This window comes from Aplidium turbinatum, chromosome 14 (assembly GCF_918807975.1).
Source record: "Aplidium turbinatum chromosome 14, kaAplTurb1.1, whole genome shotgun sequence".
Lineage (NCBI taxonomy): Eukaryota > Metazoa > Chordata > Ascidiacea > Aplousobranchia > Polyclinidae > Aplidium > Aplidium turbinatum.
The window spans coordinates 18,215,265-18,239,648 of record NC_137485.1 but is presented as its reverse complement, the minus strand read 5'-3'; the positions used below and the strand labels follow the sequence as shown (position 1 = coordinate 18,239,648).

At 37.2% G+C, this 24,384-nt stretch overlaps 2 protein-coding genes across 2 annotated transcripts; one reads left to right on the top strand and one right to left on the bottom strand.

Annotated features, from left to right (window-relative positions):
• On the top strand, nucleotides 1–2,736 carry LOC145782955 (uncharacterized). The gene is made up of 3 exons (XM_082594714.1): nucleotides 1–78; nucleotides 355–564; nucleotides 835–2,736. The coding sequence occupies exons 1-3, from the start codon at nucleotides 1–3 to the stop codon at nucleotides 1,981–1,983; spliced, it is 1,437 nt and encodes a 478-aa protein (XP_082450840.1). The 3' UTR covers nucleotides 1,984–2,736.
• Nucleotides 2,737–10,103: 7,367 nt separating this feature from the next.
• LOC145783181 (protein tyrosine phosphatase type IVA 3-like) lies at nucleotides 10,104–22,635 on the bottom strand. Its single transcript, XM_082594980.1, has 8 exons — nucleotides 22,537–22,635; nucleotides 22,165–22,272; nucleotides 19,770–19,899; nucleotides 19,414–19,570; nucleotides 15,783–15,875; nucleotides 15,257–15,387; nucleotides 12,568–12,642; nucleotides 10,104–12,196 (listed from the first exon to the last, which is right to left on the bottom strand). The coding sequence occupies exons 4-8, from the start codon at nucleotides 19,516–19,518 to the stop codon at nucleotides 12,091–12,093; spliced, it is 510 nt and encodes a 169-aa protein (XP_082451106.1). The 5' UTR covers nucleotides 19,519–19,570; nucleotides 19,770–19,899; nucleotides 22,165–22,272; nucleotides 22,537–22,635; the 3' UTR covers nucleotides 10,104–12,090.
• Between the last annotated feature and the right edge of the window lie 1,749 nt (nucleotides 22,636–24,384).

Genomic DNA, 24,384 nt, shown 5'->3' with positions numbered 1-24,384 from the left:
ATGTTTGTTACAATCAAGCTGGTGCAAATTGTGCTCAAGCGGAGACAATACAATCAAACGAGGAGAGATTCAGCTCAAGTAAGAATTACTTATTCATTTTCAAACCTTTATGTATTCATGACATTCTCTGGTTTTCAAATGGTAATGGGATTAATAAATATTTGCAAAAAACATGAAACTTAGCTTTAGTCTGCTTTAGTTAGACTACTGTATAATGTAAAACATTTGTAAAAAATCTTACCGATGTGACAACCGAGGAAAAGAGTTCAATTATTTTGCATAAAAATGTGTTCAATATGCATGACTAAAATTATCTTAAACCAATCATTAACGTATGGATCTTGTTGCTTTCAGCCACCGGCAGTAGAGATGAGAACGTATACCAAAGGTATGACCTTGTCTCTACCCAAATATAAATCATCCAACAAAGCAAAAAATGGTGGACCGGAAGAAATCATTCGAAATAAAAAAGTGAATTCGAGAGGAGATTGCAAAAGCAGTAATGTAACAGTGAGAAAGTCTCAAGAGAATTTTCTTCGCCCATGCAATCTTCAACAAAACTCGGTAGGCTAAATGAATTGTTGGAGTGTTCATAAACTATAATGTAGTTTGTTAAGCCATCGACGTTAAAAAGTTTTTATCTTACGTTCTTTACGCCTTTAGGCATACACTTTCATACGACTTATTACATTCATCTTTATGCCACAGTTTGATTGCCATAATTTGGGTACATGTTAAACCAAAATAATATCATTCTAGCATTTGAATCCAATTTACGTGTTTTAAGGTTGAGTGAATTACATGTAATTACATTAAATTACATTTACATTACAGAGCAAAAAAGAACAGCGGTTGAGCCAGCTTGCGGAAACGTATATCGATTTTGCAGTGAGACCTCCACCTCAAGAAGATAAAAAAGTTTTATGCCCACAGAAAAGCCAAGAATGCGAAAGATTAGTCGACAAACAAGCCTCATTTCACCACCTGAGACCTCCATTCCCGGTGCCAAGCTCCACACTCAGTGAAAGCGAAATATCCAACGACTATGAATCAATTAAATCGCAATTGACTGGGAAAGATTTTGTTCAGCCTACGTATGCAACGATTGATGACGACACTTTGACGAAAAACAAAACAAAATTCATCTTCCCTTCCATGAATGAAGCGCGCGTCAATTGTGTCTCCGATGAAAAACAACAGGCCTTGTACAATTTGCCAGTTGCGACCTATACTTCCATGGAATCACAAATAACAAACAAAGGTTCAAGTGTGGTGGAAGAAAAAACGTCTGCAATGGACGATTCAACAAATCATGGCAGCGAACGACTTTCATTTACGGAGGGTGATGGTTATTTGTCAATGGCTATTCCTGACGACGTTCAATCCACGAACCAAAGCTATGTCTCTGCGAATGATGTTTCAAGCGAGACTTTGAAGAAGCATTTCAAGAAACCAATTCCGAACCCAGGATTTGAAAACACAGCACAATCACATACATTTCTGCACGGCAATGAACCCCGGAGTTGCATTTCTTCTCTGTCAGAGCAGAAGAAGAATTTTCAACACAAAGTTGACCACATCAAGCCAAGACCTACCGATCGCCCTTTGAAAAAAAATATTAGTGCAGGAAATTTAGGCGGAATGAGTCGCTATAAAAAGCCTAGACCTTCTGCTCCAGATATCTTTGTACAGTGTGCGTATGCTTCCGGCAGTGACACGTCCAATATGCAAAACCGGTTGGAAATGATAGCAGCAAAAGCAAAGTTAAAAGCTATGTCTGGATTGCATAGCCCAGTTGAAAGCACATCAAGTGAGCTTGAATTTGTATACGACTCACCAAGGCCTTCTTTATGCGGTTTGCAAAGTGATTATTTCGAACGTCAAGAAAAGGATGTTTACGATATCCCAAGGTTATCGGAAACCAACATTTTTCCGGAAGAAATCACTCAGTTAATTCACAACTCAAAGCTCGATAAGCTGTGACGAAACAAACAGCCTACATTTTAAATCTACTATCGATCACGTGCAAAACAGCAAGGAAAAGACACAAACTTGCTATTGCAAAAAAATTGCAAAAAGAGCCATCGTCCAACAACATTGCAAACTCTATCTGGTTTGAATATAAGGCTGTTTGATACAGAAGAATCATCATCTCTGTAACCTTCTTCTAGCTGTGCCTGTAGGTTATCATACTTTAAATCAGGGGTTCCCAACCTGGAGGCCATGGCTTCCTAGTGGGCCATGAGCCTTTTTCAAGGGGACCATGGAAAAATTTGAAAAATGATAATTTTTTTAATTTATCATTTCTAAGGCCAATCTAACACTATATAACAAAAAAATAAAATAAAATTTAATAAAAATACTAGTACCGGTTATTATATACACAAGCTTTTTAATTAAAATAACGTTTTTATTTTTTTTTAAAAAGGTTGAAAAAAATAGGGGGCCATTGATTTTTCAAAATTTTCAAAGGGGGCCACGGTGTAAAAAAGGTTGGAAACCCCTGCTTTAAATGGAGGCTCGAATACTTTAAATGTTGCATTCGTCGTTTATGTGTAAATACAACAGCAAAACGTTCGCAACCTAGACTAAGTAGGCTAACGTTTAAGGAACCTAAATTCTGCACAGTTTCCAAACTGCAAGAAAATATTAGGCTACCACAGTTTCTACAACGGGAAAGAATCTTGTTAATTGTTTATTTTGCATGATTGTCATCCAACACAGTTTACAGTATTACCGACAGATGGTTTTGTGCTTTTGCAATAGGCCTACAAGAGCATTTTCAGCAAAATGAGTTTCTTATCGTGGCTGTTCGAAACGAAATCGAAATCTATATGTGGTTCATCCAAATTAGGTGGTTCAAACCATGGTACGCTGTCCACGTAGCCTACAGCTTTTGTGCGGCCCCAAACCCTGCCTGCATCAATAGGTGTTAAAATACACTCAGTTTTACATAAGTGCATTGAATTAGCCACACCCTTAAATATGTCGTAGGCCTACGTCTTCAAAATGCAGGCCAATAGGTAGATTAACTATTATGAGCAACACCGTGTAAGCACCATCTTGCCCTTCTCCCGAAATCCACCAGTCGGCCGCTATGTTTAGCAATGGTTCTTAAAAAAAGGAGAAGAAAACGTTTGCTTATGGTCGCAAACTTCTTAAATGTAAGGAAAAAATTCACATACAGCATTTTCATTCCAACAAAGTTCTAATTGTAAGATTTTTTGGAAAAAAATGCTAAATATTTCGACAGTGCAGTAGCGAAACTGAAAAAAACTTGGAAGGGAAGGACCAAGAACTGAAGTGTTAACAAACCAAAATTTATAAGATAAATGGACATTGCAGAACTTAATGTCCGAAAAAGTAAAGTGTGATAGGAGCTGTGGGAGACTTGCCCCCCAGATAATTTTGACAAATATAATCTTATTTTGGACACTTGTGGTGCAATAATGCTTTTTTTTATCAAGATGTACGTACACACAAATTAAAATTGGATTTGTGCGGAAGGCTTGTTTTAAAATTTAAGGTAGCCTACTATTTATAAACAGTTCATTTATAACCATAGAAGTATTTCATTTGTTTGTTTCTTGAAGATTTGTTTTGTCGAGTAGCCTATGGTGTAGCCTTTCAGCACACTAGAACTTCGAAAACTTATCCGAGGTGTTCTCACCTTCGCTTCACCTATATAGCCTAGTATCTTCGAGTCTTCTACAAGGCAGCTGTAGTGAACTTAATTTAAACGATTTTGTACTGAAGATGTGTTCCATGTTCGGTAGCATATTATTTTGTGATGAAAATGAGAATGTTCTGATGAGAATGGCTGATGAAACCCTATGTACCGTACTTGCGTACGTCGGTCGACCGCCGAATTTAAAGCATAAATTGCCCCAATAACTAAAAGAAAAGAAACCATAAATTATTTTTGTTTACAATGTTGGTGTTGATGTGTTAAGTATTGTATCTTTACTAGCTAAAAATCACTGTTTTGGGACGTAAACAAGCTGAAAATCAGTTTTTTTTATACTGCCCGTAAAGTACGGTCTTCAAACCGTAATGTGGCCCTTCATGCTCGCAATCTTGGACCACTCTGATCTAAATTAATGGAAAAAAGTCTTTTTTAAAAACTAAAAGGAATAGCCTACAGTGTTATGTTATGTGCAGTGGCCAGTGTTGGGCGCGATAACTCATTTTTCAGTTAAGCGATAACGATAATCGATAAACGAAAAATGCCTAAAGCGATAACGATAAACGATAAATCAAAAAAAAGTTAAGCGATAACGATAAATTATCGCCGATAATGTCCGATAACGATAATTTTTTTTTCTTGTTTAGCGCTGCCCCATCCCATGCAGCACGAACTGTTTTCATCAACATGACGAAAAATCGAACATAATATACTGTAAAGGGACAAAACTTTTTGTAAGTTATGTATGAATAGAATCGCAGCAGCGGCAGTGGGTATCGAATCTTCAACCTCTTGATCCAGAATCAAACCACTGAGGTAACCGCCGTGCTTATAATTATACCTTCAGATACCAGTTGGATGCTTTTATCAATTGAGTTACACTGCCGCTTGCTACTTGTCGAAGAAGAAGAAGAAGAAGAAGAAGAACTGCCGCTTACGTGCAGTAGGCAAAATAATTAAATCAAATGAAAATACCATAAAAAATTTCAAACTTTGTATTTGCTTTCTGCTTAAAGGGCTGTTTACACCAAAGTCAGCAATAATTGAAAAAATTCCAAAAAACGCAAAATCAAACGAAATTTATATCGAAACAACATTATCGGATTTTTCAATGTTAAAATTAGCCATTTAATGCCATAAACTCTCTGACAAACTCAATGAGCTTCCGATCCTCGGATTCCACTGAGTGAGTTTGCAGCGCTTCCCCAGTTCTCTGGCTGAATTTTAAATGATTTTTCATTCAAATTCACTAGGCTATTATTTGTTACGTTTTTGTCTCTGTGGCCTCTCCTTGTAAACCGATTTCTTATTATGTTGAATATAGTTATTTGTTAACTCTGATTTGCAAAATTACCATTCAGCATTCATAATATTGTTACCCCACGAAAACTTATGGCGTTTATTATGTGACCGGCTTTTTTATGACTTGTTCATTAGTTTAACATTTTGGTACTCTCTCACTTTGGGCAAGTGCCCCCCTCTATACTTTTTTCGCTCTGGTGAGAGCACTGAACTATAGGCAGGGCCGGATTTAGCTGATGGGGGGCCCGGGGCACCTTTAGATCGGGGGGGACCCGTGCAAAAAAATTTTTTGTGCCTACGGCGCAAAATACCGCCTCTACGTCTACAGGGGCATTAATCCAGCACTGCACAGCATTTTGCAGAAACTTTAAAGGCTGAAAGGAAAAAAAATAACACAAAATCACATTTTTTCCACGTAGGAGGGCCCTTCAAAAGTCGGGGGGCCCGGGCACCTGCACCCTCTGCCCCCCCTAAATCCGGGCCTGGCTATAGGCCTACTGCATTGTTCTTGCATCTTTTCTCGACGGTCATACATAGCCTATCTACTTCATACTTAGCCTACTGCATGGCTAATTTTCTTTAACTTTAAACAGAAACAACTTTTAACTTGCTACGCCCCTAATCTAAGCTTAGGCTATGCAATAAAATCCCACTCTCCAGAGTCTTGATCTTGAAAAGTGCGGTAAAATGCACGATGCTGCAATCAGAGTTCTCTTTCTGCTGCAATGCTTACTTGAAAGCGGCCTCGTATTCATAAGCGTAGCCAGGGGGGGCAAAAGGGGCCATGGCCCCCAAATTTTCAAACTTTAGATTCCGAAGTTGAGCCCTTTGTGGAAAATGTAATAAAATTTGAAGAAATTTATTACGTTTTCCAAGACATCTGGCTATTAACACCTCCAAGGACTTGTTTTAGACACACAGAAAAACACCAATAAATTTTGCAAATCGTAAATGGCGCAAAATTTACGCGATTTACGTTTTTACTAATTTGTGGAAGCAATTTCAGAATGGTTTACTCTGTTGGGTTTTGTGTAGTTATTGAGTTGTTGTGTAGCTGAATTTTTGGTGTTCTCTAATTTTAGCCGCAGTTTTGCCCGTTCGTGTGTAAGAGCTACCTTTAATAAGTTAATAGCTGTTTATCTGCTAGTAAATTTCATACAGATATTACCCTAAAAGTGTTTCCAGAAATCGCTATAATCCATTATTTGAGTGTAATTTTTCAAAAATTTTTCCGGGGGGGTATGCCCTCGGACCCCCCTAGGATATGCGTGCCTAAGGCACGCTCTAACCCCCCACCAGTTTCATTGCTTGCCTTGCTTAACCCACCAGGATACGCCACTGCACATCAAGTGGCGATGGCTTAAATCAAACACTTTGTTGTTCTCTTCAATTCATCAAATGTTTGCCCCCCCCCCAATTTTTGTCTGGCTACGCGACTGCTCGTATTGAGACACTTTCACAAACCACTTGCCAATTTCTTTCGCTTTGCTTCAAAGGAAGCATGTGCACCTGTGCGCTTACATTTTAATTGTAAAATTCACTTGCGATTGCCGATTGCAGCAAAACAACAAGAGAACTGTTGCATGCATTTCATTGCAATTTGCAACTCTAAATATTATTGTGTTGTCAGGGCCGTCGCTGCAGGGGGGGCGTACTCCCTCCCCTGACAACTACCTGTGCACACACACTTCAGGCACTGAAGAAGAACTGGTTTCAATTTTAGTTTCATTAACTAGGTGGCTAGTAAAAATATTACTTTTCATGGTTTTTCCACTTGTGTGTTGATCCGAAATAAAATTTATCGGCGATTATCGGCGATAATCAAATATTGCTTTTGGCGATAACGATAAACGATAACTGAAAAAATAATTGAGCGATAACGATAAGCGATAAAAATTCATCGCCGATAATTATCGCCGGTAAATTATCGCCGATAATGCCAATCACTGGCAGTGGCGTAACCAGAAAAAAAAATTTGGGTTGGGAGGCAAATATTTGATGAGTTCAAGGGAAATACAAAGTGTTTGTTTTAAGACTCCGTCACCTAATGTAGAAGCCTATAGGCACAAAAACTTATTAGGGTTGATTAGTAGGCAAAGTAAGCAGCTAGCTTTTGCAAATTAATTGGTTGTTCAATTCAGACGCACAGTCCATATAAAAAGAGTTATGGAAAAAGATGCAAACCAAATTAGACACCGTAACCACGTTTCAGAACGTCCAGCACAAACATTAATACATAATACGTTAAAAGCGCAGAAAAAAAATTGTCTGGTGAAACCCATCAACATTTTTAACAAAAACCATCCAAATATACAGCAAAAGGAGGATGGTTTAAAATCATTCCCTGGCCTTGTTAATATAAAATCGACTTTCTGAGAGATTCAAAAAGTAATTTTAAACATAAAGCAAAAACAATTTATTAAACGCCATTTTGTAACAACTGGATTGATCTTTTCCTCATTGATCCTTTTGCGATGTCAATGAAGCATACACAAATCTGAGAGGCGATCGGAAGTCATTGTTAAAAGTAGCCAGGTCTTGATCCTCTTCATGCATAAAAAAGACTTTTCAGCCTCAACTGTTGTTGTTGGCAAGACCAGGATGACTTGGATTGCACTGTGCACGCTTGGATAATATTTAGCACTCAGAAAAAGTTCTTGTAAACTTTCCTGGTTGACTTGAGAAGTCAGAGAAGACTTCCAATGAATTACTTCGCTGTCAAGGTTATCCAAAGAATACACATGCTCGATCTCATCTAGCTTGGTTGGTTTGTTTGGTGAAAGGATGGATAACAACACAAAAAATGAAGGGTTGTCACTGAATCGTTCCCGAAGAGAGTTACCCAATCCGTCGATGTATGTGACATATACCGAACGTTGGAAATACTGGGAAACCGATTCAGCACAGACGTTAGCACGGTAAACTTGTACCTGCACTATTCTGTGCATTGTTAGCTCTTGTAGTCCGAGTACCATGCTTCTTTGTAGCCTATTATTATGTTCAGCAAAACTTTCAGGTCGTTGTGGTCATGGTCGAAAACGCTCTGCAGAGAAGTAATCAGGCTCTTCACGCAAAGCCGGAATGTGACTTAAAAATATACTTCATTTATTTGTTTTTACAAAATTTATTGGTGTCTTTCTGTGTGTCTAAAACAAGTTCTGGGTGGTGTTAATTGCCAGATGTCTTGAAAAACGATATAGTTTTCTACAAATTTTATTATATTTTTAACAAAAAGCTCAACTTCGGAATTCAAACTTTGAAAATTTGGGAGGGGCCATGGCCCCTCCCTGGCTACCCCTACGGTCATGTGGTCTGTAGGCTATCACTGCAGAAAGAGATAAAATAATGCTGTGTTTTAGTGTAATGCGTTCTCGATGAAAATCAGTGCAAAACTTTTCAGAAACAAAAGGAAGTAGGCTATGCTGAGATTACACTAGGCCCACGGTGATATTAAAAATAAAATTGAACACATTTCTATCTTTCTTTAATATATTAAAAAAAAACTAAAAACGGCTAAGTTTATGGCTCAATTTGATAATAAGTGGTCACACTATAGTATAGGCCTGATTAAATGTGGCCATAGGCTACTTGACCAAATTTGAAAAATCCTATTTTATGGGCAACTCATTACTGTAGAAAATGACAACGGTAGGCTAGCTATCAGTATCTGGAACTCTGGCACGAATCAAAAAAGTGTCACAAGCTACGCACAGGTGAGTCAAGGGTGGTCCACCAGGCCATGAAACCTTCATATTGTGTTCATAGAGTTTGTCGACTAATGCTATCCAACACCAGCGAATCGTTTGCAGTGTTTCCAACCCTGTTTACCCAAAACCCGTTTTTTTGGCCGTTTTTGCTACCCGAAACCCAGATTTTACAATCAGGAAACCTGGGTTTTCAGACACAATGTGAAAAGTATTTTTATCTGATTCCATCACTCAAAGTCTCCCACCTACCTGCTCCAGTACGAAGACCAATTTAGAAACAAAATTCGGAAGCCAAAAATTGCTTCCTAAGCAAAAGCTCTTTTGGAAAGATTGTACTGTAGCCTACCTACACAGCCCTGACGGTCATGTGGAAGAAGACCGAGAATTATTGAAGTTGAACTCATTTCAGAGTCCAACGTCACGATTCTTTTTAAAGAGATTGCTTCATTTCTGAAAGGTTAAAATCACACTTGCAAAGAATAGTAAAAAAGCAATGTGTGATTTTCCAGCTAAAACGAAAGATCTGAAATGACTCTATCTTGCATTAACCTACAGTCAAATCGTCAGTGAAGTCCTAAACAGTTTATTTATCTATAATATTATAAATTTAATATTATAAATATCACTTGAAAACGACGTGTTTTAAGGATAAACATTTAATAAAAGTGTATTTTTTGTTGTCTTTTCAAGTAATAATTAGGCTAAGTTTAATATCAGGTCAAATCGCAGTTGATTCGGAATCCGAAAAAACCGAATCTTTGTGCGATGTCCTTTGAAATTTCAAGCGACGCACAGAATGAGCATCACTGTAACACAAATAAAGCACAACCAAAATTTAAATGTTGTGATTTATCAATCATGGTGCAAACTTTCACGGACCCCTGAAAAGGCTTCGCGTACCCTCGGCAGAGAACCGCTGCATTCTGGCATTAGTGGTCACGTATACAGTGGCCTGGCTATTGTTCATAGACACCTAATTTGTTTTTATTTTGACTGTCGGCCTGATCAATGCAACACTCAGTATGTCGCTTCAAATCAGTGATTTTTAACCGGTGTTCAGCAGAGAACTGCCAGCCGTTCAGCAAAATCGCTATTTTCAGATGACAGGTGTAATGATTAAGCAACATCAGACGTTTTCAACTGGTGGGCCAGTGTTTCCTATCGATGGGGTCTACGAGTTTCTATTGAGTACTAATTCAGGCTTCAACTATCTACTTTGTACAATAAAGTAATGTGATTCTAGACAGCAAAATTTGTCATTTTTACATTGATTCAACGTCTGCGGATCCACAAGGGTGATGCCGACCCTCTCATGGAATTTGCCAGAGAAGCAGCGATACTTTGTTTCCAGTTGGCATATCAGTCTTTTCTACAGAAGCTGAATGGATACAAAAATGCATTGCGCTAGGTGAGATAGCGATACTTGTATTTGTCATATATGTGAGATAGCAACACTTAAAAAGTATTGATTAAAATTCAATTCAAAAGCAAAAAAAACACTCTAAATTTCAAGCAATTGTTTTCAAAAACAATCCGTCCAAACTCGACAGTGTTTGAAAGGCAGAAAACATCACCGTCGTGTCATTCATGAGACAACAACACAGCTGCAAACACCGAGTAAATAGTACATGATGTAAACCTACAAATTTCATCATCAGTGTCGCAGTAACATGGGATATAAAATACATTAGCTATCGGTGTGAAGTAGCATTTCGGTTCAAAGTTTTCGGTATATCGCATGAAGATTGGATGGCACGTATTTTGCACTTCGAATAAATCTCAATGCATCAAGTCCTAACTTAACACAGTGAATCAAACCGAGTTGTGTTAGGAGATAGCCATAAGCGAGAAAGTCAAACTAATGAATTTGATCCAGCAGCAAATTTAACAGAGTCGGATAAGGTTGGTGAGAAAAATACGCAGCTGAAACAAGAGCTTTTGTACATTTAGACTTCATTACTATTGAACTTGAAACGGGAAATACCGTTACATTTGATTTAAAAATCAATGTTTAACTAAAAAAAAGTAAAACTGACTTTATTTTACATAAAACTAACGTGATCTGGGCTTTGTGACAAGTGTCCGATTAAACAATTCAATGTAAGACCAGACATTTGCCAGCTTAAAAAGTGGTTCCGTTCATTGACAGCCTTCGGTACTTGCTGTTATGGTGACATAAAAGATTGATTTGCAAGTTATATCAAATCTGCAGTCTCTTGCATGCAAACACGTTAAAAGCCACAAAAAGAAAGTTTCCTGATCGTCACAATGTAACACAGACCACACGCTGACGTCATTGTAGACTGTAGAGTCTATGGCCCCCAGCTAACATCTTTGTTACGGAAAGCACAAGAGGGAGTTCCCATAAAGACGGGGGTGCACGAAATAAAACAACCAACTCAGCGGTGAAATAAAGCCACAGACTTTCTGTTTGATAAGGTAGAGTACCAGGCATACATGTCTGATCCCTACGCAAGCCATCACAATATTAAAGTGCGCCTACAAAATTGACGAGAAAGCGTACAAGTTTGAGTTGGTGATCGTTAGACACAGTTGCGATTCGATTGTGATGCAATCATGGAGCTCAACAAATGCATTTCAGGTTCTGCAGTGTGACAGGGGCAGACAGAAATATATAACTTTAATGCGTTAAGAAACAATGCAAACACCAAATAAAAACAATATTGTGCTGTCGCAGGGAAATCGGTAAAGATGTAATGCATCATTTTTGATACAGTCTGATTGGTGGTAAACTTGTGGAGCTTATTACAAATAGGCAAACATCACGTAGCCATTTCATTCAATAATTGTTCACTGATTCGACATGTTTAGTGGTAAAATTTTGACACTTCAAAGTATTGGTAACGATTCAATGCGAAACAGAAAATCTATAACAACTCTAAAATCACAAGCTTGATCATTGACAAATATTCATGACTTACGAAGATTAATCCGTGGGTGCTTAAAATGAAGACATGTTTTACTTTAACTTTAAAACGATTAGCTGAGGCCGCTTCGAGAAAAGAACGCGCCAGCAACCACAGGAGGAAATTACAAACGCGCATATAAAACTGTCACAACCGAGTGGTCTGAGCAAAGCATTCCATTTCTTTCGCATGTCGTCGTAATAATGAATAGATGCACTCGGCACGACAATAATTATAAAACAATTCCGTTTGTTTGGTGCTTTCACCTCAAGTAAAATGCTCATCTTGAATAAGCTTTGAGTCTTGCAGTTTTTCACCTTTCGACCACTGCAGCAGGCAAAAAGGCTGCGTCTCAGATTATGGCAAATTAAAACCTACAAGCAGACACTTTAAGGCCTCTCTTCACTTGAGTACCAGGAGGATGTACCGCACAGTTAGTTATTCATCTGTGATAGTGTTACAATGAAGTTCACATGACGGAGCAAGTATGTTTGTCTTTGGAGCCAAGGCAGTGTTTCGGGCGATAGTTTTGAAGATATTGAAGTTGCTTGGTATTGATCGCCCCTTTTCGTTTCCTAAAAAAATAGGTTGTCGTTAGAGAAACGCTTGAAAGAATGGCCTGGCCAAAGCAAGCACAATAGAAAATTGACATTAAAGATATTTTGATTAGACATGGAATCAAGTAGTTTATTGCAAGTAACAACGACAGCATTACCAAGCCTTTGTCGACAGCTTCAAGTTTTTCGCTACTCAGACAAAACCTAACCAGCCACTAAATTTTTCCTGTTATACATTGATTCAAAGTCTGCAGACTACAGACTTTGAATTAATGAATAAAAGAACAAATTTAATGGCTGGTCAAAGTCTTATCTACAAACGTTGAATCAGCGTAAAAAGAAACTGATTTGCCAGATGGAAGTATACAATTACCAAAGCGAATACTTACTCTCGTATGAACTCGACAGCATCCTCATATCTCATACCGGACTCCATAAGAGCAACAGCAACTAGCACAGGTGCCCTGTCGAAGAAGACTAATTACAATAATTTGTAGTAGTGCAACTGTTCACACGCAGAAGCTCCATTGAAGCTTGACTTATCCTAACCCAGTACACAAAACACACAAACTTTCAAAACAGCTTTAAGTGCTTTCATCTCGAGGGCAGTTGGGTTTAAAGAGTCGTTTCATTGCTTCAAAGAAAGTTACACGTTATGAGCTGCTGATTAGGCACGAGCACGGGTATGTTCAGTGTCACATTGCGCAAGTGTTGAAAAACAAATGTTGCGGCCTTGTGTAGAAGGTCGCTTTCTACAAGCTTATTGCGATGCTTGTTTGATCTCTCTCTTTCTGTGTGGGTCTATTGCAAGCTATCAACCTTTCAACAGATAATCGCATCAAATGTCATTGGCTGAATAGATTGACTTGTTCTCGCACAAGTGATGGTCGCTTCACCTTTTCCACAAAACTAAGGTTTATTATTTTAGTTCATCACGGTAGCGAACGTTTTAAATCCAGACTGCGAAGTAAAGGTTCGGCTTGTAGAAATTAACCAGTGCAACCGCGTCATTGTGAATGGCCAGTAACTTCCGTGAATAGTTGAGGAAGGCAGTCACCAAGCCACCAGTATAAGACATAATGTTTAACGTGACATTATTTATCAGGAAATTCAAAGTTTCGATGCTCTTTATTCAGGCATTTTCTGGATTGCTCTGTGACATGGCCATTGGCCACCTCGACTTAACCCAACAAACGCATGGGCAGATCTGTCACATTTTCCAGACTGCACGTAGCAGTCTGACTGAAACTTTGTAAAAACTCAGATGTTCTCTATTTTTCACTACTCAGTGACTGCTACACTCGATTGTGTAGGTGGGAAAGTATGATTTTCGGAAATTTTCAATTATATTATGGCAGCAATAGTCGGAAAATCTACAAAAGTCTGCAAAATGTGACAAATCAAGTCTCATCTCTAGGTAGTCACGCCAGTATTCACAAAGTCTCATCAAACGCGGTTTAAGATATCATGGAGAAACCTCGTCTACCTTCTCATTACTTTCCAATAATAAAAAAAAAAAAAAATTAAGAGGCTCATTTAACATCGAAAAATCAATAAAGATTGCGCTCAGCTAAAGAATATGAATAGGGCTCAGTAAGAAACTAACGGAAGGTTGTCGCAATAGACAGCTTGTTGTGGTTGGAAGAATATTAGCGCAATCATTCCAGCTGATGCCTTCATTCAAACAACCATGATAAGGTCAAACTACTTAATACTCGCAGCGTTGCAATAAGACCGCGATCAATACGTGTCACATTCCAGCAATGATCTTGATTTTATGGTCATTACACATTGAAGCAATGGAAAACGATTAACTTTGTGCATTTCAAACGCAACATGATGAAAGATAATAAGATTTCTTTTCGATGAACCGTTGAGATGAAAGACCGGCATGAATTTACGCTGACTAAACACAAACTAATGTCAAAACTACAAGAAAAGCATCGATGCTTTTGTAGGATTTGGCTCTTGAAAGCAAAATCGTCTTTACGTTACCTGGGACACCTCTAATGAAAAAAAAATGCTTTGAAGAAAAGTATATTTTGGACTGAAAAGATAGAGAATTTCATCAGGATTCTGAATATATGGCAGTTTCTCCACAATTCCAATTCATTCCCTGTTAAATTTTAGAACTAGTGGAGCTACCACGCGACCCAAAAGTTTAAAATATGCCAGAACGATGATATGATATGCCGAAAATATACTAATAGTAGCAACAGAAAAGCCCTTTCTGGTTTTATATATTTGTGGTATTTGTAGCTGTTGTTTTGGTCATGCTTCAGCAGTTACAAATTTCCTGTATCCTAGCATTTCAAAGGCAGTAGTAACAGTAACAATGGCCTAGCTGAAAATGCACGATTTGCCTTGTATTTGCAAACTATAACTTTAAACGCGTTTTACTCAAAATGACATTTTTTTGCAGTAAATGTTTATTTAAACAAACTCATTTGTTTATTTCTTGTCCGAATTGGCTAAAAATTGGAATGCATGCTGGTACAATGGTATTGCATCAACCTATGAGAGCTTTTTTTTAAATTTTATTTCTTGACCATTTTATTGAAAAAAATGTGTATAAATATATTCGCACACAAGTAACTTTCAAAAAATTTGTTTTTTTTTAGGAAAGCGACATTTTAGAGAAAAAAGCTCTAATAGGTATTTGCATATAAGGTAGATCTAGCATTTCATAACATTTCTTGTTGCTATATGGTGCTGGTAGTGAGAAACAGTATTTTGTATTAGCATGTCAAAAGATAATTATTGAAATATTGTCTGTGTTTGAAGGAAGCTCATTGCATCAAATTCAACTTTTATTTCATGAGACTTGCATATTCAGATGTGTCTTTTCATGCCCTTTTCAGAAATATATGGTATGTGGGGGTTCCCATAATAGTTAGCTTATCTGAGGCAAGCTTCTCAGCCATCAGCAAATATTGGGATTTCATTAGAGGTGTCCCCTAAGCATCAATGCTTTTGTAGGATTTGGCTCTTGAAAGCAAAATCGTCTTTACGTTACCCTAACATTAAAACTGACCTAAGTTAAAGCAATGCGAAGATAGCGGTACAATAAACAAGTACCTTCCTAATCCAGCCACACAATGCACTGCGATGCAGGCATCCGGACTTTGCTTGATGTGAGCCTTCAGAAGACGGAGCCAATCTTCTACAACATCCTTAGGAGGAGCTGCACCATCGTCAAACGCCCAGTCCTAAAAATTGTATTGCAACATATTTACATGAGCAAGAAAGATTCAGCGAGGATCTAATGTGGCAATAAAACATACATCAAACAAGAAGCAACCCCATGGCCATGAGCCTTCTTTTTCTAACGGAATGGCCCGTTTCGGTGAGTCCGATTCGGTGAGTTCGATCCCTTAACGGGGGACTTTTTTCATTTTTTTTTAAATTATCGGGTACCGTAGCCTAATTATCATTGCCGTTTTAGGGTTAAGGGTTAGAGGTTAGGAACTCACCGAATCGGACTCACCTAATAGTAGCAGACCCTTTTCTAATGTAGCCATAAGTCATGTTAGAGTTCTAAAAAAATAGTCAAATATTGCATTGCAAGCGATTATTTTGGTTTTTGACATGCAAACATACTCACCATAACTTGAATACCTTTGGTTGTAAGGCGCTCCTTGTCATAAGTCGAATCACACACTCTTACCACAGTGTCTGCACCATAGTGGTTCAATATCTAAAAATAAAATGACGTTGTTGCTTGATTGTGAACGAGCGTTCGCTGGTGAAAAAGCTGAAACACATCGACTCAATGTCGCTAGACGTTTAACAAACAGCTTACTCTGATAGGCGAGCAGTTAGGTGCAAAATATATGTTTCAACTTTCAAACACGACGCTGGTTTTTTCCGTATGCGCTAGTTAAGCTCAGTGCAATCAAATCGAGTCGACCTAAACTGCGAGTATTTTTTCAAGAACTGGCCAATCAAACGAATTTGAAGATCAGTTTCAAACAGCATTAGGGCTTAAGATTCAATATCAACTGGTCAGTGAATTTCTCTTCGAAGCAAGTTAAATGGCTATGATAGCAGTCGTAGTACCGTACTCAAGTTATTTTACAAACTAGACTGTTTAGAAATTGAAATTCATTTTGCATGTTTAGTTGATTTAAAACAACATGGTCCCTTGTTTTGCCATGCTAGAAAGGGAGTCACTACCTGATCTAGCACCCAGAAGAAGTCAGTCGTGTCTGATTGACAAAACGTCGGAATAAAAGCAGAATCACCTTATACACCTTGTGATAGTTCAGCTTAGCTTGCGCCAGGAGAACGTATGTTATTTAGACAATAGTTTATTGAGTAAAATGAAGATTAATTTTTCATTACTGTTGTAAAGGTTAGTACGGTGTTTCAACAATCTATATCAGGTGTAGGCAAGCTCTTTGACAACAAGTAGTAAAAATGCAACGTTTGTGTTTATTAAACGTCGTTGGACGCACAAATACATTCTCTACAAAAGCACTCTAAAAGCAGAGAACAAAAGTGAGAAAACAACAACAGCGCGTTCAAGGTTCAAGTAGGCTGTCGATTGGCAGGCGCAGCAGTGGCAACAATATCTTGAAACAATTCACTGAATACAGCGCAATCAATAGAAAGATCATCGGTTTTTTAAAAACAAAGCAAATGCAAAGACTCAATGGTCACCCACATCGATGCAACAAATACCATCGTTTTTGTCGGTCATAAGGTAAATACACTGTCTACCAATGTCGCTCATTCGATGAATCAATGAAACAGGAAGTCATCACAAAACAAGGTAATCTACAAGTCGGGGTTTTTCATGGGACAGTGCAGTGCTGAATAATTCTAACAGGTGCTTTCACATTCACAGTGTGTGTGTGTACTGGAAAAGTATTGTGTAACACAAAGAGATCACACACACACAGCCGAAGAAAATGACATCAGCTGTTAAATCAGTGGTGTTGAATTCTTTCTGGTTGCGCAACTAATGAAGAATTCGAGCATAGGCCAGGAGCAACATTTGCTTAAAATCTTGGTATTTCCAATGGATGCCGAATCGGCCTGTTTGAAACAAATTTGTTTTTGGTAAAAGGTTTGCTTCAAAACAAAAGCAAAAAAAAAAAATGTGAAGAAGCGTGATTCTGCTTTCGCTTCCCTCTGCGTTCTGAGATTCTCACAAGTTTCGTGTCGAGCGAATCACGAACCGAATTGCTTAAATTTAGAAACAAAATTCCTTTATTTGTTGCCTTCGAACAAAAACAGAAACAGCTGTTTCATATATATTTACAAAAGAATGCAGATGAAATGCGAGTTCTGTTCACTGTCGTTTTATCGATTTTATGCCAACGCTGAAAGCACTCAAAATATATGTAAAACAGGTGTTCACAACTAAAAAGAATGCTAACAGTGAAATGGTTGGAACGCCTGGTCAGATTTAAAAACGGCTATATACAAAAGCTAACCCAGCAAGAATACGTAATTTAGTAATCGGTAAACATCAGCTTCATAAATTTCTCCCAACTATATGGCTTCAATTTATCTGGAGCGATATTTATTAGGTGGGATTTTTTCCAAGGAATATTTACTTAGGTAATTTTTTTCTAGGTAGATATTTACCAACTTTCGTATTTTGAGCATCACTTCACTGTCAAGCATATTATCTGTTGACTTACATCGACTTAGTTCTGATATCATATTGCGATAGTTTAACTTGTTAAATGTCACAACCGATGCTTACGTTGGAGTGACAGAGCAAACTCTTTCGCAATCGCGTAGCGACTTAAATCAACGAAATACGTTAAATACATGTAAAAAGCTAAAGTGACGCGCTGGAAAATGACTTGCTGAACTGTAGCCTACGCGTGTGATGATTCCGCGTAACACAGCTGAGCGCACAAGAAGCACCGATAAACAAATGACGTGGAAGGCAAACCAGAACAGCACAAGATAAAACCAGTTTGCACCGCATTTGTCTCGCCGTTCACCATGTTAAACAAACAGCAACCCACAAACATACATGAAGCTTAGCGGATGTGATACTGCAGAGAGGATGAACTCAAGGTGGTTCAGTTTCGAATATGCTTTACCACAAACATACGTAGTCTTTTGCGGTATAAATTTAGGTTAAAAACAATTTGGAAAGCTTGTTAACGATTAACTTGTCGATAAACTGAAGCATAAAATTAGATCAAATTTAAAACTACGGCATACTCGTTTTCATTAAATACCAGCGGGTAAAACGCTGACGGTTGTTGATGATCTCAAAGCCTTTGAAAACACACGTCTCCACACCCCAACGCACCGTTCAGTCGTTTCGTTGTCATTACAAACATTAAGTCCACTTAATTAGTGGCAAGCACTTCAAGTAAACATATCTTTCATATCAACCATTACTATATTCACGCCATCGTAGTATCTTGTGTATTACAAGCTTATACTAGGCTGCGTTTTCCTTCTAGGGTGCCATTATTTTTAATGAAATTTAAAACCTTAATTACACATACAGCTACAGCACGTTGAAACCAAAAATCAACGAAATTGACATCATTGAAATCATATGCGATCACTGACCAGTGTTGTAATTTCTAAATAAAGCTTTCAGCATCAACAACGCACGTGTTTTCTTGCGCCGGACGATTGCGACATGCTCGTACCAAGTGGCGCAACCTCTTCGTAGGAGGCCGAAATCCACAACCCAGCGCATGCCAAAGCAAACATGTTTAACTACTGAATGACTCATTCGACCGAAGAAATTTTCATTACGACAATAGTGAAACGTGTTGACAATGTTAGTGCAAGGAAAAGAAGGAAATTTTGTTTTCATTTCCACTCAACTGAAAATTTCAAACAATAGAACCCGGTGGACAAAACATAACTACCTTTATCTAGTTAACAATTTAAGTTGCTTTTTTTGCCTCGTTTCAACGTCGCCAGACGTTAAAAGGAGCTCAGAAATTTGTAAACTCTTAAAAAAACTACACTCTAGCCATTTGATTGGTCAAGTAGCTTGTGAGTGGAATTGTTTTTGCAAACATTGCTTACCACAATCCAAACAAATGGTTAATTTAGTGAAATTTTGGGACTGGAATCTTATTGACCAACCTAACACGATCTAATCCTCTTACAGACTTCATTGATTTTAAAGTACGATGATGAAACACAATATAGGCCTGCTGCATATACCATACACGACCATCCAATCAGCCATTTCCTGTGCAATTTATGCTACAAATTGCTGTACAACAGCAAATAAATACCTCTAGAAATTTTTCCAATGTTGAATTGGTGGGATTGTGTGTGATTAGAAATCTTAGCGCCTTGTAGCGCACTTCCACAGGAGCTGGTCTATTCATTCGAGCCATGGTAATAAATGGTAAGCGATTCTTGAAGAAAAATATCAGCAAATGCAAAAATCTGCAACAACAGAATGATAACAATCTAGTCAAGTATATTGAAAATACAGTGGATGTATGTGAGGTTGGTCCGGCAATAAGTGATATTGTGTGTTTAGAGGTCCGTCTTAGATAAAACCCTCAGCTTTCTTGGCAAATTAGCTACAGTATTGTTAATGTTAACATAATTTAAATCAAACTTCACATTGAAAAAATCTTACCAATCAGACACTTCGAAGTTGCACTCTTCTCAAAAATGAAATTAGCTGTGTGAAGATTATTGAATTTTCTTTTTTAGCTTAAACAGCCCCGCTATGAACCACAGAAAGCAGCTTCACCCCATCGGTTGACCTGAAAACATAAAGATGTAAATATGTCAGACATTGACAAACTCTCAAGTTGTAAAGTTGCAAGGGCAAGCAAATAATGACTTCACGCTCATGAGATCAAATGTTTGTTGATGATACACACGAAGAACGTTCATGAATCAAATGAAAGCACAAGGGACAGAACCAGGGATTGGGATCTTGGGAAAACCCCATCTTGGGATGCTATTTTTTGTAACTCAGATGACAAGATTGAGTACACAACATTTTGCGCACCTCATTATCTCCTCTTGACAAACTCAAAATTATTTTGTATTGATTTTGTTTGAAATTATTTTTCCAGAAGAGTTTTGGTTACCGTAGTTTTAAAAATTATGTGCTTTTTCACTTTGATCAAATAAAGTTCGCTTTGAATTACTCTCGCTTAAAGACACACTACTTTAAATTTTATTAACTTTCTTCATACTGAGATTATCATGTTTTTTGTTTTGTTATGAATCTCCTACAAAATTGTTGAATTCAAAACAAAGACATTTTATATAAAAAAATTCTCCTTGTTTGAAAGCTCTAGTCAAAATTATAATAAATGAACATGCTTTGTTGAAGAAAGTACACTGGTAATATTCTATTTGAATAAGACCATACTGATGAAGCCACACTTGTGTGGCAAAACCTCTACTGTATTTAATAAAATTGATTAATCCGATTTAGTGTGAAATTAATACTGCCTACTTTTTTAAAATATTTTATCACTCCATGCATCCTATTGGATCATCAGTACAGTCATAAGATTTGATGAACAGTTTAGTAACGAAGGTTTGTTTTGGAATTCTTTGTTAAGTTTACATAACTTGGCTTTCAATTCAATTAATGTTGGACTTGTTATTTGAATTTCTAAATCACAAAATCTTAATTACAGAAAAAAATCCAACTTGATTTAACCCTATTGCACTTCTTTATTAGGTAGGCCTACTTTCTCAAGTTGTAAGTTACCTACAACCAAATTCTATCATTTTGATCTCAAATCGTCATTATCTCGAACAGAAAACTTCTCTGCACAAAGTTACATATCCATTTAACCCTAAACAATTTATTGTGATCATGTTAAGTGAAAAAAATAAAATAACACTGGCGTATTTAACATGTTTAATGTTTATGGTCAATGTCCAACACATACAAAACAGATTTCCCATCTGACAAAGCACTGAATTTCGTACAACACCAAAAGAGTTTAACAATATTTTAAAAACAAAAAGTTGCAATGCAAACCTATGAGAACAATGAGCCAACCTATACAAGGAAAGTAATTCAACAGCATGCAAACCTACAGTACTTTAGAAGAAGAAAAATGCAGCAATAAATTGCTTGATGCCACTCCACAGATTTTATAAAAAAACAACAACAGACACTTAATGAACTTGTGATTGTCTTGCTCAACAAAAACGCACTACACAGAGAAATCAATAATGACCAGTATACACAATTACTCATACCGGTATTAGATACAAAGTGCTCTTTCCTTACATGCTAGACAGCTACCAGCCATGCAATGTTTTTACACATTAAGTAGCATGAAAGGTGAGAGCAGTCCTTGTCTTCTACTTTATCACACTTGCCAATCAAATTAACCTTGTAGAGTTAAATCAAACCATGTACAGTTCCCTAATGTTTTGATAATGTTAATCTAATATTTGTCTGAAACATTGTACGAACTTGACAGAGTATTATTAAATCGTAAAGGTGAAAACCAAGGAAAAAGTGTGTTTGGATTAGTATGCATTGCATACCAATGTGAGCTACAGATAACTGCAGTAACAAAGCATCTGAAAAACGACTCGCAATACAATTTCATGCTAATCCACTAGCATATTTATATATTTCAATCTTAATATAAAATTTACAATGTTTCAAATTTATTTTAAACAGTCTGTAGATATAAACAAGGCTAGCATCCCCTGTCATCTAACCTGAACTCTGCAAAACTATAAGCACGAAAAAGTTACTCAAGTACATTGGAATCTACTAATAAAAATAATACCTCACCACCACAACATTTCAAATGAAAAAGATAGTCTTGAGAGAGTGTACTCATCAGATTGTGGCAATAAAGAATACAGTCAATTTTTTTATCAATTTTCCTTTAATTTCTTTACCTTTGCATTAATTTTCAATAGAGGTGACATAAATCATGTAGGCTAATTATAATAAATAGACCAGTAAACCACAGTGGGATATTTAAATTACATACATCTGCATTTTAACTGCTAGTGTTAGTAAATCATGGTCTTACCAAGAAAATATTCTAAGGCAAGTGTTGTGCGTCACAACGAGCAGTGAAAATATCTCCAAAAACCTGAACAACAAGTGGGAATGCCGCCAACACTCTTGAAGCCTTTTGCTGAAAATAAAAATTAAGTGTATATAAGTAACATTACAACATAATGAACATACCGGTGTCCGGTACTTCAAAAGCAATCATTGAATGATTCAAAGCAAAAATAGTGCGGCAATTTATTACAAATTTTTGTTTAAAATAATAGGCTAGTTTAGCACAATTTTTGAGCAATATTAATTGTAATTTTGAACTAAACAGTGATAACAGTGACTTCTAAAATTCATGCAATGTACCATTATAGCATGTTATTAAAAATGTAAGATTTACCAATATTTCAACGTCGAACATTGGTGGTCGATAGTTTGATTCTGGCTGGGATTCCCAGTTCACATAAGTTACTATACCTATACAATTGTTGATACAACTGAAAAAAGATTACAGGTTGTTTATTCACTTGCATATAATTCAAATAAGAACTAATTTTATTGTGAACAACCGGTACCGTAAGTTGTTAAGCCTAAGGTCTTTTCAAGTAATGAAGTCAATTGTATTTAACATATTGTTGTAACCACACCACCGGCTCAGTGCGTCCGCCTCTGAGATGATAGGCATGGATTCGACACACTGTCAGGTCATACCAAAGACTTTTTAAAAATGGTACCGTACTGAACCTACTTCCTGCTTGGCACTGAGCAACGAAATGAATTCGAGTAATAATGTACTCAGTTGCGGCTGCATTGACACTGTCTGCTTTGTCAAGCACTGAGGAGCAATGCATTCTGTGATGGATACAGCGCTATATAAAAACAAGCATTACTATTATTTTTTGTGATGGCCTGATAGCATAGTAGGTTCAACAAAACAGCCTGACCACAAGACAGGCCAAAAGATTAGTACCGTACCGTATGTCAAACAAGTATTATAGAAAAATCGTTTGAAGTAAAAATAAATACTGTACATTTATTATTTGGCTTATTGTAGGCTCGGCCTAAGAAACACAAAATTTACTGGACTTCCTATTTGTTATAGGGAGACATTTGGCTAGGCTGTTCCGCATCAACAAGATCTTGCAAAAAAATAAGCTACGTAGCTAACAATTTATACAGGTGTTTTTAGCTAATGTTTTTACTCTCAATATGCCTGTACTGTAGCCTGTACAAGCTTACGCAACCACTTTGTAAATTTCTGTTTAATCAATGAATACTGATAAAAATGAATCCATACAGTGTTGCCAGATTCCACCCAATGGATTTTTCCCAACACCGCCCCAATTTTGTCATCCAAAGCTGCACAAGGTGTGCCTCTAAAAAAAAACTTTCATCTCTTACAAACGTTTTTGGTTAAAAACAGGATTTCCTCTAAAAAAAGATTTTCAATTGTTGATGAAGGTGTTTTAGCAGGGAAAGGCTTGCCAAATACCAACCCGCAATCTCTGCCATGCCGAACCTATCTTGAAACTCTTAAACTTAAATGATTTCACTTTGCAAGTTTATTTCCTCAGGTTATCAAATTAAGTGACTTTTCGTAAAAGTTTTAGTTTAAAATTGAAATAAACTTACGTATTAAACATTTTTTTTCGACCACAGGATTTCAATAAATTATTTGCTGAAAGCTTGTATCTTTTTGCTTGAACTTTATCTGTCCTAACATCGAAATAACGTCCTCTGTTTTTAAAATGCTACAACGAGAAGCGACAGCGAAAAGTCGGACTCTTAGTTACTGTAGCCTATTCTCACGGTGTTTTGAAATCTATTTGGCTTCTGGTTAGCGTATTAGTCTGTCTACCAAGCTCGATCCTTCTGCTTCCCAGCAGGCTTCCCAGTCCAAACAAGCAGCTAGGTTGGTAAGATCAACAAAGAATAGAAGAAAATGTCATCATAGTGGCAATAATACCACAGGTTGAAAACTTCTCATGTATATTATTGTCTCAAAGTCAGTCATATTAAGGACACTGATGGACGTGATGGAAAGGAAATGTGTATCAGTTTGATAAAATTAGGGCCAGAGTATTTTCATTGCCTGAAACCCTGCCACATAGCTCGTCTGTTCCTGCAAACCTTTCAATATTCGCTGCAGTAGTTCGATGTCAAAAAGCAGTGTGATAAGCAGAATGCTCCAGCATGTGGCCAATGACACGTCCAAACTTTTAAAAATTGGCACAAACCCATAAATCTG